At 35.3% G+C, this 20,957-nt stretch overlaps 1 protein-coding gene across 2 annotated transcripts; it reads right to left on the bottom strand.

Annotated features, from left to right (window-relative positions):
* Positions 1-7,196: 7,196 nt before the first annotated feature.
* On the bottom strand, positions 7,197-19,380 carry LOC144434064 (excitatory amino acid transporter-like). Of its 2 annotated transcripts, none has more exons than XM_078122518.1 (11): positions 19,266-19,380; positions 14,514-14,649; positions 13,864-13,975; positions 13,193-13,397; positions 12,675-12,717; positions 12,200-12,407; positions 11,390-11,516; positions 10,450-10,683; positions 9,469-9,663; positions 9,032-9,166; positions 7,197-8,484 (listed from the first exon to the last, which is right to left on the bottom strand). In XM_078122518.1, the coding sequence occupies exons 2-11, from the start codon at positions 14,628-14,630 to the stop codon at positions 8,319-8,321; spliced, it is 1,542 nt and encodes a 513-aa protein (XP_077978644.1). In that variant the 5' UTR covers positions 14,631-14,649; positions 19,266-19,380; the 3' UTR covers positions 7,197-8,318. The 2 variants fall into 2 exon arrangements, with proteins under 2 accessions (XP_077978644.1, XP_077978643.1); XM_078122517.1 differs by lacking the exon at positions 19,266-19,380 and adding an exon at positions 14,837-15,024.
* Positions 19,381-20,957: the final 1,577 nt, after the last annotated feature.

Genomic DNA, 20,957 nt, shown 5'->3' with positions numbered 1-20,957 from the left:
ATAAGCCACCACTATACAAGCAAAGATTCACATACCAGATTACCTTCCATTGTTGTTCTTTAGTTACTCGATACATTTCGATTGTTTGAAATAATCCAGTAATCCAAGTGGAATGAATAGTCAATATCCAACTTGGAATGGGCATGAAATAATTGTTGAACGGTATTAATTTGCACCCAGTCTGTAGCAAATTGTCTGTCTTGTACATATTCTAATTACTACTTACAGTAATTTAAATATCAAAATAAAGAGTATGAAAATTCAATCTAAATTAAACCAAATCCAGACCCATTACACGTGCATTACATATATTCTACGGTATCATTAGTATAATCATCTTCTATGTATCACGTTACTATGGCAATAATGTGTATATATTCAGTCCTGGTATCATTTATAATGGTTGAGGCTATACCTGAGGTTAAATATAACATGTCCGATGGACATTATATTTGTAATATGACTGTTGACGATTTTGCCTTCTAACTATTTTGAAGACGTGACCCAAAATTATCTGTGAGATTGATTCTCTTCCATTATCATTCATATCATAACGTGTGTTTGTCCAGCTTTGGAATATTCGTAACAACTTTTTATCATAACATAATACATCATTTTAAACAAAATCACCGGAACGATTGCATTTAACACATACATTAGTGTCACCAGACGACTGCACACGACTGTTTAGTGTTACTCGACTCTGGCTGCGATCATTGCAATATAAAAGAAAACTGTTCGACGTCAACTTATAAAAACGATTCGCCTTCCTCCTTTGTGTTTCCACTTTCCACTGGCGCAGCAATATCTGTGCCGTTAGCCTTCGGTTCTTCAATATCCTTGCCCATTATGGAGTCAACTATCCCAGCTGCCGAACAATGACTGACGCAGTTGACAGCGGTTCTCAATGCATCCCTGTATATATAATCAATATACAAAGTAAATTTAAAGGTTTACGCAATGTTAATCATAATTTTTTATTTGAGACCATTTAGTGAATAATCAATAACACCTCTGCTGAAGATGTGTGAGCCTTTCAGGAGCTACTTTTACACCTAGGAGTCAACAAGCTTTAAGTTACCAATGACAATCACTATGACTTAAACACTCACATATATTCATCAGCACCGTCTAACCCTTACAACGAAATAATTATGATACACACATGTACGTTAGAACATACCAAAATAATGTGATCGTATAAACGTTAGCTACTGTAACTATGTGGGAACGTGCTAGAACAAGATACAAACAGGAGGACGAAGAGGGTGAGTGCAAGAAGGATGAAAGGGTTAGCACACATACATACGTACACACACAGACACACACACACACACATACGTACGTACGTACGTACAAAGAGAATATCATCGTTTTTACTCATATCCTATTTGCAAAGAAACAATTGTTACTTTTAGGACATGCAACATATGAAGACGAATATGATTCCTACCAATAATAGCTATATACAATGCACTTGAGAGGCTTCTTAAGTGGAAAATTCCATCGCGATTCGAACTTGAGTTTACCAAATGTGGTGTCATTGCACGTGTATCATTTTTTGACAATCGCCATAGATTTTAGTGACACGATATAACAACATTCCTAACGTACATTTTGATATAGTTCTGTTACTTTGGAATGTAAAGGGGTTTGCACGTGAGGTCTTAATGTATGTGGTTTCTCGTGTGTTTTAATACATGCTACACGGTTGTTATTACTTGTACTAGGTTACTGCTTCTCGTTAGGGGTTGGCTGTATCAAGGAGGACGCGGATGTTATTCAGGAATAAATCCTATGAAAACACCACCAAACCATGTAATACGAACATAGGGTATTTATAAGGAGTTTCAATACGGAGAATTCAATCATTGTGGTTTGTGGTTGTGTGATAAATTATATTACTTGGTGGTGGCGTGACAGACAGACAGACAGACAGACAGACAGACAGACAGTGAATGTGGGTATCTGAGTGTACATGAGAAGGAATGGGTCCAGGGAAAAACAAAGGAAGAGATATATTAATACAGATAGACGTTTTCATATTAAGTACACATGTACCTCAACTGAAATAACGTAGCGATGAAAAGAGGGCATAGAGGAAGCATCCTCAACAATCCTCAAAATAAAACACATTCATGTGATGTGTTTCTCAAACTACCCTTGTTTTATTACATTAACCATTGTTTTATTACATTACCAAGTTTTTTAACATTACTTATTGTTTTATTACATTATCTATTGTTTTATTATATTAACCATTGTTTTATTAACTATTGTTTTTTAACATTAACCATTGTTTTTTAACATTAACCATTGTTTTATTACATTAACCATTGTTTTATTAACTATTGTTTTATTATGTTAACCATTGTTTTAGTACGTTAGCCAATATGAATATTGTCAACTCAGTATTACACATTTTAGTAGATGTGATATCTATACATTTGAACTGCATGTAATCATATCCAATGAAATCCAATGAAATCAAATGGCATTCTGGGTGCAACTGTGTTGTAAAGGGATTCTGTAACAATAAAGTTTCTAGCGCACAGCTTTGCATCAATAATTAATTGCAAAGTTTGTATGAACTCAAGGTTTAAATAATATACTGAACACAACTGTGACGTAGTAAACGCTCAAATATGGATAACTGAGGCTCCTTTTAGTGAAGTTACATATTGATTTGTGATGGTTCATCGAATTTGAACTAAATTGCTACCAGTTCGCATATATCGATTTTGCACGATATATTCCATATACAACTTCATATGACAGCATTCAATTTAAGTATTAGAATTGTACTACTGCTCCAACACAGCTTCACCTATACATCTAGCTGTCTTACTCACCTAACTTTTCAAAATGATACCTGCATAGCGTAGCCCCAACGATGACAGGCTAGGTAACCAAGACTACTGAGTGGCAAGCTTCAGAACTCAACTTGTGTTGCTATGCATGACGTATGTAGATATAATGCATTAAATGTCATATGTTGCATTATTCAAGTTTTGTAATTATCTAGATTAACTATGTTGTGACACACGGTGGTTGTTTGCACGATCCACTGTATTCATCTAATTTGAAACCGGCTTTTCAAAAACGTATTTCATGCATGACAATTAGGACGAGAATTCTGCAAAATGAGAAAAATTTCTATAATTCATTATTATGAAGGTAAAGTGTTGACAGCTAAAAAAATGATTATTATACGAGAATTAAGAAATTACAGGATGATTCTTTTCGGGAATGAAAAAATAAAAACTATTTTGCGAATGAACGAATTTTGGCGTATTCTTCACATATTCAAAGTGGTACAAACGAAATATCGATATTTGGATTCTTCACCAGCTATGACCTTACACTGCATCATCCGACGGCAGAATTTGAGAAATTCAAAGTTTATATTCCCAAATGTGATGGACATTTCGTATTCCCTTGTGGATCCCTGTGTATGATGATATTGGGTATTTTATTACCCACCAATGAATATTATTTTGTTACGCGCTATAGGGTACCATAGTAACATACATGTTGTTTTATCACCTTTAATTAGAAAAAAAAATATTAAAAAAGAATTAACCGAACAAATGGCATGGCTGCATCATCAACTGAATTACACGACTTGAGTCAAACATGTTGTTTATAAGCCACCACTATACAAGCGAAGATTAACATACCAGATTACCTTCCATTGTAGTCTTTAATTTAATCGATACATTTCGATTGTTTGAAATAATCCAGTAATTCAAGTGGAATGAATAGTCAATATCCAACTTGGAATGGGCATGAAATAATTGTTGAACGGTATTAAGTTGCACCCAGTCTTTAGCAAATTGTCTGTCTTGTACATATTCTAATTACTATTTACAGTAATTTAAATATCAAAATAAAGAGTATGAATGTACAAAAATTCAATCTAAATTAAACCAAATCCAGACCCATTACACGTGCATTACATATATTCTACGGTATCATTAGTATAATCAAATTCTATGTATCACGTTACTATGGCAATAATGTGTATATATTCAGTCCTTACTACAAATGATCATCTTTAACAAAACGTGTTGACAAAACAATTTCTTGTGGTATCATTTATAATGCTTAGAAATCAAATGAGGTAATCGAAATGTGTATGAGAATATAAAAAAATACATATAGAGTATAAATAAGGTTTAATATGAGGCTATACATGAGGTTGAATATTACATGTCCGATGGACATTATATTTGTAATATGACTGATGACGATTTTGCCTTCTAACTATTTTGAAGACGTGACCCAAAACTATCTGTGAGATTGATTCTCTTCCATTATCATTCATATCATAACGTGTGTTTGTCCAGCTTTGGAATATTCGTAACAACTTTTTATCATAACATAATACATCATTTTAAACAAAATCACCGGAACGATTGCATTTAACACATACATTAGTGTCACCAGACGACTGCACACGACTGTTTAGTGTTACTCGACTCTGGCAGCGATCATTGCAATATAAAAGAAAACTGTTCGACGTCAACTTATAAAAACTATTCGCCTTCCTCCTTTGTGTTTCCACTTTCCACTGGCGCAGCAATATCTGTGCCGTTAGCCTTCGGTTCTTCAATTTCTTTGCCCATTATGGAGTCAACTATCCCAGCTGCCGAACAATGACTGACGCAGTTGACAGCGGTTCTCAATGCATCCCTGTATATATAATCAATATACAAAGTAAATTTAAAGGTTTACGCAATGTTAATCATAATTTTTTATTTGAGACCATTTAGTGAATAATCAATAACACCTCTGCTGAAGATGTGTGAGCCTTTCAGGAGCTACTTTTACACCTAGGAGTCAACAAGCTTTAAGTTACCAATGACAATCACAATCACTATGACTTAAACACTCACATATATTCATCAGCACCGTCTAACCCTTACAACGAAATAATTATGATACACACATGTACGTTAGAACATACCAAAATAATGTGATCGTATAAACGTTAGCTACTGTAACTATGTGGGAACGTGCTAGAACAAGATACAAACAGGAGGACGAAGAGGGTGAGTGCAAGAAGGATGAAAGGGTTAGCACACATACATACACACACGTATGTACGTACGTACGTACAAAGAGAATATCATCGTTTTTACTCATATCCTATTTGCAAAGAAACAATTGTTACTTTTAGGACATGCAACATATGAAGACGAATATGATTCCTACCAATAATAGCTATATACAATGCACTTGAGAGGCTTCTTAAGTGGAAAATTCCATCGCGATTCGAACTTGAGTTTACCAAATGTGGTGTCATTGCACGTGTATCATTTTTTGACAATCGCCATAGATTTTAGTGACACGATATAACAACATTCCTAACGTACATTTTGATATAGTTCTGTTACTTTGGAATGTAAAGGGGTTTGCACGTGAGGTCTTAATGTATGTGGTTTCTCGTGTGTTTTAATACATGCTACACGGTTGTTATTACTTGTACTAGGTTACTGCTTCTCGTTAGGGGTTGGCTGTATCAAGGAGGACGCGGATGTTATTCAGGAATAAATCCTATGAAAACACCACCAAACCATGTAATACGAACATAGGGTATTTATAAGGAGTTTCAATACGGAGAATTCAATCATTGTGGTTTGTGGTTGTGTGATAAATTATATTACTTGGTGGTGGCGTGACAGACAGACAGACAGACAGACAGACAGACAGACAGACAGACAGTGAATGTGGGTATCTGAGTGTACATGAGAAGGAATGGGTCCAGGGAAAAACAAAGGAAGAGATATATTAATACAGATAGACGTTTTCATATTAAGTACACATGTACCTCAAAGGAAATAACGTAGCGATGAAAAGAGGGCATAGAGGAAGCATCCTCAACAATCCTCAAAATAAAACACACTCATGTGATGTGTTTCTCAAACTACCATTGTTTTATTACATTAACCATTGTTTTATTACATTACCAAGTTTTTTAACATTACTTGTTGTTTTATTACATTATCTATTGTTTTATTATATTAACCATTGTTTTATTAACTATTGTTTTTTAACATTAACCATTGTTTTTTAACATTAACCATTGTTTTATTACATTAACCATTGTTTTATTAACTATTGTTTTATTATGTTAACCATTGTTTTAGTACGTTAGCCAATATGAATATTGTCAACTCAGTATTACACATTTTAGTAGATGTGATATCTATACATTTGAACTGCATGTAATCATATCCAATGAAATCCAATGAAATCAAATGGCATTCTGGGTGCAACTGTGTTGTAAAGGGATTCTGTAACAATAAAGTTTCTAGCGCACAGCTTTGCATCAATAATTAATTGCAAAGTTTGTATGAACTCAAGGTTTAAATAATATACTGAACACAACTGTGACGTAGTAAACGCTCAAATATGGATAACTGAGGCTCCTTTTAGTGAAGTTACATATTGATTTGTGATGGTTCATCGAATTTGAACTAAATTGCTACCAGTTCGCATATATCGATTTTGCACGATATATTCCATATACAACTTCATATGACAGCATTCAATTTAAGTATTAGAATTGTACTACTGCTCCAACACAGCTTCACTTATACATCTAGCTGTCTTACTCACCTAACTTTTCAAAATGATACCTGCATAGCGTAGCCCCAACGATGAGAGTCTAGGTAACCAAGACTACCGAGTGGCAAACTTCAGAACTCAACGTGTGCTGCTATGCATGACGTATGTAGATATGTCATATGTTGAATTATTCAAGTTTTGTAATTATCTAGATTAACTATGTTGTGACACACGATGGTTGTTTGTACAATTCACTGTATTCATCTAATTTGAAACCGGCTATTCAAAAACGTATGTCATACATGACACTTAGGACGAGAATTCTGCAAAATGACAAAAAAAATGATATTAATTCTCTATTGTGGAGATAAAGTGTTGACAGCTAAAAATACCATTAAAGTGTACGAGAATTAAGAAATTACAGGATGATTCTTTTCGGAAATCAAATTTAAGCCATCGAAAAAATAAAAACTGTTTGCAATGAACGAATTTTAGCGTATTCTTCACATATTCAAAGTGGTACAAACGAAACATCGATATTTGGATTTTCGGCAGCTATGACTTTACATAGCATCATCCGACGGTAGAATTTGAGAAATTCAAAGTTTATATTCCCACATGTGATGGACAATTAGTATTTCTTTGTGGATCCCTGTATGATGATATTGGGTACTTTATTGCCCACCAATGAATATTATTTTGTTGCGCGCCATACGGTACCATAGTAACACAACATTAAACCATACATGTTGTTTTATCACCTTTAATTAGAAAAAAAAATATTAAAAAAGAATTAACCGAACAACATGCATGGCTGCATCATCAACTGAATTACACGACTTGAGTCAAACATGTTGTTTATAAGCCACCACTATACAAGCAAAGATGAACATACCAGATTACCTTCCATTGTAGTCTTTAATTTAATCGATACATTTCGATTGTTTGAAATAATCCAGTAATCCAAGTGGAATGAATAGTCAATATCCAACTTGGAATGGGCATGAAATAATTGTTGAACGGTATTAATTTGCACCCAGTCTGTAGCAAATTGTCTGTCTTGTACATATTCTAATTACTACTTACAGTAATTTAAATATCAAAATAAAGAGTATGAATGTACAAAAATTCAATCTAAATTAAACCAAGTCCAGACCCATTACACGTGCATTACATATATTCTACGGTATCATTAGTATAATCAAATTCTATGTATCACGTTACTATGGCAATAATGTGTATATATTCAGTCCTTACTACAAATGATCATCTTTAACAAAACGTGTTGACAAAACAATTTCTTGTGGTATCATTTATAATGCTTAGAAATCAAATGAGGTAATCGAAATGTGTATGAGAATATAAAAAAAATACATATAAAGTATAAATAAGGTTTAATATGAGGCTATACATGAGGTTGAATATTACATGTCCGATGGACATTATATTTGTAATATGACTGTTGACGATTTTGCCTTCTAATTATTTTGAAGACGTGACCCAAAATTATCTGTGACATTGATTCTCTTCCATTATCATTCATATCATAACGTGTGTTTGTCCAGCTTTGGAATATTCGTAACAAATTTTTATCATAACATAATACATTATTTAAAAAAAAATCACCGGCACGATTGCATTTAACACATACATTAGTGTCACCAGACGACTGCACACGACTGTTTAGTGTTACTCGACTCTGGCTGCGATCATTGCAATATAAAAGAAAACTGTTCGACGTCAACTTATAAAAACGATTCGCCTTCTTCCTTTGTGTTTCCACTTTCCACTGGCACAGCAATATCTGTGCCGTTAGCCTTCGGTTCTTCAATATCCTTGCCCATTATAGAGTCAACTATCCCAGCTGCCGAACAATGACTGACGCAGTTGACAGCGGTTCTCAATGCATCCCTGTATATATAATCAATATACAAAGTAAATTTAAAGGTTTACGCAATGTTAATCATAATTTTTTTATTTTAGACCATTTAGTGCTAAGTGAATAATCAATAACACCTTTGCTGAAGATGTGTGAGCCTTCCAGGAGCTACTTTTACACCTAGGAGTCAACAAGCTTTAAATTACCAATGACAATCACAATCACTATGACTTAAACACTCACATATATTCATCAACACCGTCTAACCCTTACAACGAAATAATTATGATACACACATGTACGTTAGAACATACCAAAATAATGTGATCGTCTAAACGTTAGCTACTGTAACTATGTGGGAACGTACTAGAACAAGATACAAACAGGAGGGCGAAGAGAGTGAGTGCAGGAAGGATGAAAGGGTTAGTAAACATACATACGTACACACACACACACACACGCGCGCGCGCGCACACACACACACACACACACACACACACACACACACACACACGTACGTACGTACGTACGTACGTACGTACGTACAAAGAGAGAATATCATATTTTGTTTACACTTACAGTAACCATTCCATGGATACCAATAATCCTATATTATATGTAGGAATTGCAACTGCATTGCAAACCGTCACTATGGATACGAGGCTTGCGCTTGGCACAGCTGGTAAACACAGTCCCATCACCCATGCAACAATGCTGAAACAAAATAGGTTACAATTTGTAGTTTACGATGATGACATATTTGTAGTACTACTATTATCAGTTATGAAGTTGTGTTTAAAAAGGCGAGGGGTTCAATCTCGGGCTCTTGCATTAGTACTTTATTATCAGTGGAGACATAAGGATTACACAGACAAACGTTTTTCTACACCTCTTTAAGGCAATAGTGTTTCACTGTCCTACTCTGAACTGGGTTTTTATCGACCCTCACATTCACACTGTCACAATGTCAATCATGGTGGTTCTACTACCTGCAATGTTATGAATATCTTACTTACGCCATTGTTAAGATATGTCCAAAGTTCAAAGCCATCCCGACGGACTGAGCTAGATACAGAGCACCACTTATAATGAATAAAGCAGAACCATCACTCTTCATCCCCACATTTAGAGACACCACGTAGTTACTGATTCTCCTGTTGACACCGTTGTTGATTTCAACACAGCGGAATATCTCTGGCATATTGGCAGCGCTGTAAGAAAACCACCGACCATTTAATGTTACCATTTCAATGTATCAAAAATATCGAATTTATCCCAAACAAGAGCCTTTTCTGAGGATCATTCAATCACCTATTACCGATCAGTAGATGTATCTCTCAAAAATTAACAGTACCCGTTTTTGGGGTTTTGTTTGTTTGTTTGTTTGTTTGTTTGTTTGTTTGTTTGTTTGTTTGTTTGTTTATCAGTTTGCTTGCTTTCTTTTTTCTTTTTCTTTTTATGTAATATCATGAAATACTGTAGTTACAGAGCATGGTTCATTGTATTATTTTGTGAGGAAAGTCAAATTTAGAGTGTATTTTTATTAATAATTATTGAGTATTTCATACAATATATTCTTCAAAAAATGTCCCCTTGTTAGTAATGCTTGTTACAATATTATATCGGTTTCAAATCTATGCATTATGCTAAATTTGTAGTATATATGGCATTTTCAGAGTTGAACCCTGGTATACCTTATTCCAACTTGAATAAATACACCCCACGAAAATAGTTTTTTGAGGAAATCTCTTCAAGAACAAGAGATTGACAAAGAATGTGGATTTTTAGGCCTACATAATTGATACGATGCAGTTACTGCATTATGCCATCAGAAACCACATCAAGGCCTAACGATTGAATAAGCATATACGGTGTGTTTCGTAAAGTGGACGATTTTATAGAAACTTCCGATTTGTCATTTTGTCATTATTGTTGCATAACCAGTCAATAAATCCTGTCTGTCGTTGCAATCGTAGAAATACAAAATCGTGTCATACTTGGTTTTGGTGATCATTGCCATCAAAATAGCACGTGCACATCGCAGTTGATATAAGTACGGATTCTTCCTGGTTGTGATGAAGTATATCAATGAAAGTGTAATAAACCAATGGATAAGAAGTCCAACAATGACTGCAGCAGAGAATAGCCCCAATGACTTCCACACAGCGATAAGGTTATCAACTTGTAACATAGATTTCAATATCAGACTTGGTGTGCCAATTGGCAACAGCCTGTAAACAATAAGCACAAACACATACAATTATTTGACTCAAACTGAAAGCGGTACCTCAGAAGTTAGAAGTTTTTGTTCAGTAATCGTATACAAAAACAAATATTTCCATGATAAGTAATGTGGAAGATAGCAACAAATTCCTAATCTGTTCCTGATATATGTCCAATACGAAAGTTCTCTAAAAGCATCTGCATCGTCACAAAGTTGTTTTGTGACCATACAGATGGCAGTGGACTTAATGGTTGACGCTCAATTTAGACCATCATGATTGACGGCAAATAGTTGTATTGCATATCTGTTTGTTGAAAGGTACTAAATGTTTTGTGACACATATGTTAGACCACAACTATGGAAGTAATTCATCTACCTTAGAAAAGCAGGAATGAATACATTTATAACAAAGGGTATTCAAACTTCTTGATATTTAACAATAGACCGTGTAGGGTATAAACAGCGTAAGGGTGTTAATATATACATGTATGATATACGCTGCTGGTGTACATCTGTTTCGATGCTTAGTAGTAAACTGTTATCACTTAATAAAGACATTCTCTAACTTTCATTATAATGTAAGCTATATTACGACTATTTGGTTTGGTTAAAGTACGGCATATAAGAGCGCCCCCCCCCCCCTTTTTGCACACAAAATGTCAGTTTCAAGTAACTGTGTTAATTTCATGTGATTAAAAGACACATTTCCTTACCAAAGATACACGGACAGAATTCTGATCGAGATAACTCTCAGTGATGACATGAAGTCGTACATTGCACGGGCTTCCTCCCCTATTACGCTAATTGCAATACCGAACACTACTGAAAATACCAACAACCCTAGAGTAGAAAAATACGACGTTAATCATACTATGAGTAGAATGGGACTGTTTTCAGGATTGGTCATTCCATGTCACTGATGGCAGACAGGGTAACATTCATTTGAATGTATACTGTGATAATTAGATTACATACAAGTCTGTATTTATCTGAATAATTGCGACATCGCAATATAAATTCAGAGAGAGAGAGAGAGAGAGAGAGAGAGAGAGAGAGAGAGAGAGAGAGAGAGAGAGAGAGAGAGAGAGAGAGAGAGAGAGAGAGAGAGAGAGAGAGAGAGAGGGGGGGAGGGAGGGAGGGAGGGAGGGAGGGAGGGAGGGAGGGAGAGAGAGATGGTCGGGGAAAGGTATGGATGGAAAATGAATGTGTGGGGAGGGCGAGAGCAGGAGGGGAGAGGAATTGTAGCGAGAAATTGCGCCAGGGTCTGATATTTTAGACATAGTTTATTGAATAAAATGCGCTTCACATGGAACATTTGACATGTGACTGGTTGACTAAAGTGAAGACACAAACACTTCAAAGTTGAAGATATACACTCCATAATTATGAAATGTAACTTATAAGTATAAAACTACTAGTAGACTAGTCAATAACGTCAAAATTCGGTTCGGTGATGTCAAAACAGTCTGGTTCAATGAATATAAAAGGAGAGAGAAAAGAATATTATCAGGAAGTATTCCTACCAAGCAAATTCGTTCCATCGCCATATTGCAGTGACTTGGTCATTTTGGTAACAACGACAACAGGAGCGGGAGTTGCGCCCTCATTGTTCAAGTCTATATCATACGGTGAAGAGGATGGTGTGGCGCTGTTGTTTAGTAGTTGTAACGAATCGTTGGTACCAGTGGACACACTCCTAATGTCTTCATCAAATTTATAAGAAGTGTACGCCTAAAAGGACAATTTAATCCAAAAATGATTATCCAAATTCAAGTTTTCAAGTTCAAAATTAAATCCTACGGTATCAGCATCCAATCCCGGCAAAGTAATAAGGCTTAGTGAATGATATTTTAAGCAATGATCCATTTTCATGTGAAATACTATTATTAATAACTTGCTTTGCATACTTGTTGTCGCGAGAAATATTATAATTCCGTAAACCAAATGTTACGCAATAAGAAAATATGCTTGATTGGAAAAAAAATTCAAGTAACTGACCGTTTTGAAGCATGCTTTGACAATATTATTTGGTACCAAATTTCTGTGAACAGAAAATATAAGAAAATTAATTAATGAATTATGTTCATTAAATATCTGGCACACACACACACACACACACACACACACACACACACACACACACACACACACGCACATATATATATATATATATATATATATATATATATATATATATATATATATATAATATATATTGTAGCGTTGTTAATTATATGTATGTATGTATGTATGTATGTATGTATGTATGTATGTATGTATGCATGCATGCATGCATGCATGCATGCATGTATGTATGTATGTATGTATGTATGTATGTATGTATGTATGTATGTATGCATAACCTTCTTCTGTAAACCTGTGCTCAGCTAACAGTTCAAATTCATAACTGTCTCTATGAATTACCCAAAGCATCAAAATCATGTATGAATTGTTCTTAAAATCAATTTGCGGTCATCTCACGTCATAACTATTATATTACAGAGTGGTGCACCCACCGTAACAAATCAGCAACAACGTCCTGAGTTTCATAGTGTGCAGCTGTGAAGTCAGTGCTGTCGTCATCAGTTCCAATTTTTCCAGGTTTGATTGACAAAGTCAAGCTCAAACCAACTACAACGCCACAAAACACCACGCCTATCATGTAGGCGAAACTTATTGCACTCATCTTACCATTAGCTTTAGGATGGACCGAGGCAGTAGCTGGGAGGTGGAAAAGAGTTCAGCAGATAAGTTATACGGTACATTTCAGTCGACACTGTATATCTCCATGTCAAATAATGATAGTGTTATTTAATTTAAACAAGACGCATAAAAAATCTGAATATTTGGATAAAATGTAATGAAAGTATTCCTTCCTACTTAAATTTAAGCTTATTGTGTCTGATGCGATGGCTGTGAGTAATATACTAGTCTAGTAATATATATTTTTTAAAGAAAGGGTTATAATGACCCATACTAAGATGCCCAGCTTGCAGGACAACCCGGCATAAGAACTCTTTCATACCATCCGCTGTGCGGTTTTTGAATTGTTTTTTTTTTTTTTGATGTCCTGTAACCTTTTATCTTGTTTTGGTTGTTTTTTTTAAATATTGTCTTTCTTTTTTTTCTGTTTTTCTGTATGCCTAGGCGTTATGTCCGCCAAACCGAATTGCCCATTTTGACGTACCTGTAACGACACTTGCCGTCAGAACCGGTATAACCATGCAATAAAGGCCTCGCATGAAAAGTTCACCGGGCAAACCAATCCACATGATAGCATTAGCCGATGGATTGAATGGCTAAGGAAAGTGAATACATGAAATAGTGGTTAACATTTTAAAACTACTGAATGACGACATAATGCACATGAACACATTGTTCTCATAATAATCATAGTAATGGCAGTAGTGAAGGGACATGCATATTTGCGGAACAGTTACTTTGCAAGATGACTCTTAAAGTTCGATGGTGGTCAGATAAGCATGTCCGGGTGAAATGATTTCTTAAGCGTGTCGCGATGACTGTACCAAGCTCTTACCCATACTAAGATCGATCACCACGTTTAATTCTCCAAAGGTCTTCTGTAAATCATGTAAATTTCTGTTTGGAAACTAAGCTTTGTTTGGATAGATACTGGCTAGGTTTTTACGGCGTGAGAAACCCGGGGCATGCGTGCTTGCGCGCGTACATGTGCGTGTCTGTGCGTGCGTGCGTGTGTGTGGAGGGGGATGTGGGTGTGTGGGTGTGCATTAAAAGACTGTTGTGCTTTTAAGTCTAACTTGATCACAAGATTGCAACATGAAAATATATTAATACTAAAAAGAACTTCGAACTTACCTTGATAATGAAAACAAGAGTAAAACCAAGAATGACTCCAACAAAGGTAAATATGAAAAGCAGATTTTCTTTTGCCCATTTTTTCCAACAGCCTCGACTACAGTTGACCTTTGCCATGTTGCGTCAGGTTTATTTTCTGTAAGATGGAATGCATGCCATCAATTTTGCAGAATGTGATATGGATTTTTTTTTGGGGGGGGTGCAGTATTGACTCAATTGCCAGTTATTGCTTCTAAACATGGCTACTTTAATACAAAGACCTTTGTTGATCTATCTGATGCATACATAAAACGAACAGATATGAACTGAAAGTATTTCCCTACCGTAACGCTGGTTTCTCAAGAAAGATGTATTACTTTCTGATCTTCGCACACAGCTGACAGACCAAGTAATAACACTCGAATCACAGTTTGTGTTTTAGTCTACATTGGAAACCAAGGCCAACACCCAGCATGTTCATTGACTTCCCGCGAAGCCAAGTGCCCCTTACCAAGTACTGAGGTGCCTCCCCGTCCCAAGTGTTCTTTATTGTGACGTCCTTAAAGTCTAAAAGTATTCTCAAAACATAATTTGATGAATGATCACTATGAATCCCAGATATTTATGAAATGCAGACTGTCGTCTCATGTATTCGAGTATGCTTGGAATCCCGTGTGGTCTGAATCCGATATCCTTGAGACAGTCTATTGACCTTTCAGTCAAACTAGGACATGCGATGTTGTTAAAGTATTAAGTTTACTGAAAATATGAATATGTCATCTGTAACAGATGCCTTAATTGAAAAAAAGTAAAGGTGTGGAAATATAAATAAAGATGGCTGCAAAAATAGTATCTACATTATCTTCAGATTAAGATTTACCTTTTGACTCATTATAATATCATAAAATAGTATGACCTTCATACAGTGGAGGCCATGAATGTCTCCTAGTTATAGTATCGCTCCATGTCTAGAATTTAAAAGCCTGTTATAGGCAAAAACAAAAGTGACAGCATGTGTGTTTACGAGTTGACAGTCAGGATCATTATGATGGTTAACAAGTTTGTTGACAGTTTCATTGTAATGGTTGATTAGTTCGTAGACCGTGTATGGTCTATGATTAGTTTGTGGACACTTTCATTGTATTAACTGTCTAATATGCTAATCCTTGGCCAATGATATACATATAAAACAAACATCCCAGGTCAACCTAATAAGTCAATGACCCATTTGATACGTTACGTTTACTATAATCATGTCACCATAGTACCACGAATATATCGACCAAGTTTGATACAATATTAAGCTACAAATTATTACATATCCCTAAATTTGGTAAATGCACGTAATTATGCGAATTAGTCAAGTAGTCATATATATGCAAGTCATCGTTTCTGTAGGACATGTGTGATGTCATCACTGTATTATCCCAGTGAGATTAAATCATTCTGTCTGTGTTGGACAAGCCCCAATGGACATGGAATGCACAATATGTTGACATCCATACCACACCTGTCGTTACCATACACGAGGGAGGATGCAAAGCTCTCTTACGTAACCTTCCTCAAATACATGTATTCAAAGATGTACTGTTTACTGTTATGTCTGACCCACAAGTACGAAAGTAACGATTATCTGAATTAAGTTGTGTTGGTATATTCCCTCTTGACCTGCTCTATTCAAATAGGAGAATTGAAAAGCCCATGTCACATCAAATAATTACAAACTGCACTGTCTGTCAACATGCTGCAGTCAGAAAAGCCATCTAGATTTTCAGCAACCGCAACCGCAAATGACTGGGGAAAGTTACATATTAGGCCGTTCGTTGGAGTGTATGACACCAAAGCTAGTATCATTACAATTTAAGTTAATCACTATATAAAAACATACTGTAGGAATGATAAAATGAAAATAGACTAAAACATTGATAGTTTTGTTCACCATGAAAGCACACACATTATCATAGAAACAACCGATATTTAGCTGAAAACCAATGCAATATTGAATTTATGTCGAAGATTATGTTACAACATTGAAATCTGTGAAGAATACTTCATGAAAAATTATTTGTTGGCGTAAATGTTGATTATCGCCACTAGATTTCCTTTCATATGATAGTATACCTAATGGCACTAACAAAATCAATACAAGTATGAAATGGTTTGTACAATAGTGACACGAATGTTAAAACCTTCAGTAAATGGTAAATATCTAAATTTGCAGAAATGTACATCATTCCCATTCATCGAATGGTATACCTCATGGTATCTGACAAGTTCAGACAGGTAAAAAAATAGTTGTAGTCGTGTAGATCATTTGTTGTGAAAAATTTATCATACACGTAAATGACTCATTTGAATTTAGAATTCGTAATTTTATCTTGTTTTGCACTGTATATTCATTATTCCATTCATCAAATGATACAATTGGTGGTACAAAACAGCTGCATTGCTACTGGTATAGAAGCTCATTGAGCAATTTTGCGTTATCAGAATGATTATTTGATTAAATGCAGTTCCAACATGTAGACACCATGAGAGAGAAACAGAGTGTTTAAGTTGACAGAATTCTTACTAACATTGCATCGCCTGGGGTAGTCTGTGGTATGTTGTCACATGACTACAATAAACGACATAGTATAGTAGTGCACAGTGTGGAGAACACGGATGTCAATCTAAATAAAGTTCCAAAGCCTCGAAAATCAAATTTATATCAAATGCAACCCTAAACTGAATTTTTTTCATGATTTACAAATTGTTCATTTACAGGTATAAGCCCATTTATTTATTCTGTAAACTGTGCTGCATAACCCCTTTACCTACCCTAGCCTGACGTAAGGTCCAATACCTGAATTAACCATTTAAGCTGAGGCATGTTTGTATACAGCGTTGGTTCGATTAGAATTGATAATACCAATTATTTATTCTCACAGTTGACAAAAGACTGAATTATCGTAGAATTCATTGTCGGATTTATTAACATATTATTTTACTTGTTTGATTGATTGACGTAACCGCAAACTGGACAGGCTAAACATTGACTGGTTACTATAATTAGTTTATTCTATTGTCCACTGACATATTTATGCGTTTGTGGGATGAAAAACAATTATACTATAACTACCATATGGGTTTTATATCATTTTTGGAGACATATTAAAAGCTACAATAACCCATTATCCCCGGTCAAAGGCTTTGTTCTTCCCATATTTTAGAATCGATGTTTGAACCAGGAAAATATTTAAGATGTGTTCATATTTTTGAATTTAGAATAGCATTGTCGAGATTTTGTTTCATCACTGAAAAATTCAGATGTCCAACCGAGGTGAATGGTAAGTATCGAATGGACGCCGAAGGTAAATGGCGATTTGACCTATTCACTGACCTGTAAACTAATGATACAGGCTACTAACTTCTTCAGATTTCTATAGCTGTCTGATCTCTTAACATGATTTAAAACCGGTGCGTGAGAAAAGTGTCGAGCAAATTTAAGTTCCATAAAATCGAAACCTATGCAACTACCTAATCTGAATATTAAGGCTGAGGATCCCCATCCCCCACGAATCAAACTACATTTATGAAGAAGTTGCTGATATACAATCAGCGTCGCCTTTGTTCCCCTCTGAAGGGCAATTCAATGTAGGAGTAACGCCACTGATTGGAATAGTAGTGATTGTATCGAGTCCAACAAAGGAAGAGTAATGACTGTAAGCATTGTAACAAGGAGTGTCAGATACATATATAGTATTTATGTTTAGATAGGATCATCACGATGTGACACTGTCAAAAGAAATGCTGACCCCTTTAATGTCAGCCAAAGAGAAAGTTTTTCTATATACATCAAAGTAAGTTCATGAAGTTAGAGAGTCACGACTTGGTATTCTTTGTATAGATGTGTCACTACTGAACTACTCACAAATTCGTCTACCAATACCCGTCGAAAACAAGCATACCTATATTAAGTATGACGTCATTTACCTAACTACATAGAATAGCCAACTGTTTGCTGTGAATCGGGATTAGATTAGATTACTTATAAATGTACGCAATCCGTTATCAAAGTTTAAGTCTCACCTATTAGTCCATGAGCATTATAACATACAAACTCGAACTCGCCTCAATGAAGTGAAAGCCAGATACCCCATATGTGTGTACACAAAGTTTAATTACGAAGGTCATAGACACTCAGTGGAGCTCAAGGGTTTACGCACCACAAACCAAACAGTCTTTCATATATTGATTGAGCTTGACCCAAAGAATATAAAATAATATGCCATACCAAAAAAACATGGTTGTATAGACGATCCACTGACTTTTGTGTAAAACCAAGTAAATGTGTACTACTTTGAACAGTCAGTCACGAAGCACGAATGGGTTCGTCTATTGTCTTGGGGTTTACGAGTATTGATTGAAATGGCATGTCTGTGGAATTTCTTACATGATATTCCCCCCCCCTGGATTGGAGTCTCTTAAACCTTTGCAAATCAACTTAATTTCGTTCATAAGATTGTGCCATGTATAGTTTTGGGATCTGTATGGGGAAGAAACAACTATCCTGACCTATAGCAAAGTTGTATCAGTGACGTCGAGGTGTAACTTCATATGTAAGAGTGCCGTTCCAACTGGATTACCATTAGAACTGGTGAGCATGTTAAGTTGCATGCGTATATGGGTTGGTCATGGCCATCTTTACATTGGTTATACACAAACAAATAGCATAAAGCAACACAAAACAAGTAAAACATATAACTATGTGTATGGCGTATAATGACTTACCTGTAAGCAAGAGTAGCGCGAAGTGTACTATATTCTAGTAGTAATGTGTATGTTTGTCGACATTGGTTCGACCTGCACTGGACGCTTCACCTGTCCTGCACAAAACAACGTCTGTCTTTCAATAGGCAGTTGTGACTGAAAATACGAACTGAATGCCCGGGGCTTTTGTGTTGTTTAGATTTGCATGAAAAAAAGCCCTCACTGTCTGGGGTTGAGAATAGAGTGCAAAAATCTGCAAACACTCAAGATTTATGGTATGAAACATAAAAAAATAACAAATATTGATTGACAGACACTGGAGTAGGGATGTCAGTAATATCCTACCCGATGCGACATGATAAGACGGGATGCCACGTGACAACAAGAGTCAAATTTAAAGCATATATTTCAAAATTGCTGTACCCCTACTAGGCAAAAAAAACACTTGCTGTCTAGTTGCTATCGAAACAAAAAAATTGCTGTCACGGTGGTTTACAAAAATAAAATTGTTGGTCTGGTCCAAATCCTCTAGCCCCCACCCCGAAATCAAATGGTTTACCCCTTAGTTCTGAAGTAGTGCACCGGATAGTCGCTATTTTATATTTGATATGAAAGACTGTTTTCGAGAAGACCGAAGAGGGTGGGCAAGGAAATTGGCATTTTCATACTTTGTAATTGGCCCATTTTATTTTCGTAAATTGTAAAACGTTGTAATAAAGTCCGTAAAATCGAAATTCAGTGGTCGGCGCTGCGTACTACGTAATCAACTTTGTATTTTCACTGTAAAAGTACGACTCTTTTCGTACACATATATATGAGATAAATACATACAACTGTACCATAATTGTACGACGTTAAAAGGAGTCAATAACTTGTCATCCTTACAATTAATAAATGTAGAAGGATTGTGGTATTTGTTACATTTAAAATGTATTTACAGAAACCATAAAAACACTGAAAATGCCTTTGAATTAGTATACATTGCACAGAGAGTTGTCTTTGAATCACGTCATATTTGTTACATTTCATTCTGCAGTGTATATTACCAGAAACAGGTGCAGAAATAAGTTTATGTTGCTTCCTGTCAAGATTTGCTAAATTTGTGTAGACCAAGTTTGATAGGACAAAAAAAATCACCGCATACAATGAGCCACTTTACAAATTTGTGTTGTCAGCTGAGATACCCTGATAAACGATATACATGTTTCATAGATTCCAGATTTACAAGTACAGAGAAAAGACTAATGTACCAAAAGAAGTATATGTTCTTAACAAGATGTAAACTGAACGCCTCCGTAAGGGCAAACCCATATATTTTTTTCCTACATACATTGTTGGAATGCAAAATTCTTAGCTAGATGTACCCATTAATTGGAAAATTAGTTATATTGTATATGAAATTTGAAGCTTGCATACTTAAGATATTGCCTAATTATCGAAAAATCATTAATTATGTAAGTGAACCATTAAGATTATAAGTTACATCAACAAGCTTAAATAAAAGGACTCATTTTCTTCTTTACCATTCCTGCAAGTACTAGTTGTCTGAAACTTAAAGCTTGCATTCTAAAGATATTGCCTAATCATAAAACATGATTATTTATGCAAATTACACATCACAGTTAAAAACTCCAGAAACAATTACATCAAGTATGTGTGTTTTGTTATGGTTGATGTATGTACCAAATTGTATGAAATTTGAAGTTTGCATTC

The sequence above is a fragment of the Glandiceps talaboti genome, chromosome 4, assembly GCF_964340395.1.
Source record: "Glandiceps talaboti chromosome 4, keGlaTala1.1, whole genome shotgun sequence".
Lineage (NCBI taxonomy): Eukaryota > Metazoa > Hemichordata > Enteropneusta > Spengelidae > Glandiceps > Glandiceps talaboti.
This window is presented reverse-complemented; position numbering and strand designations above follow the sequence as displayed.

Bases quoted from the DNA above. Each gene is read 5' to 3' on its own strand.
- LOC144434064 (XM_078122518.1), bottom strand. From the start codon at position 14,630: ATGGCAAAGGTCAACTGTAGTCGAGGCTGTTGGAAAAAATGGGCAAAA. The intron at 10,684-11,389 runs GTAAGGAAATGT...TATTGTTTACAG, and splicing joins ATTCTGTCCGTGTATCTTTG to GCTGTTGCCAATTGGCACAC. The intron at 9,167-9,468 runs GTAAGTAAGATA...ATTTTGTTTCAG, and splicing joins GGACATATCTTAACAATGGC to CATTGTTGCATGGGTGATGG.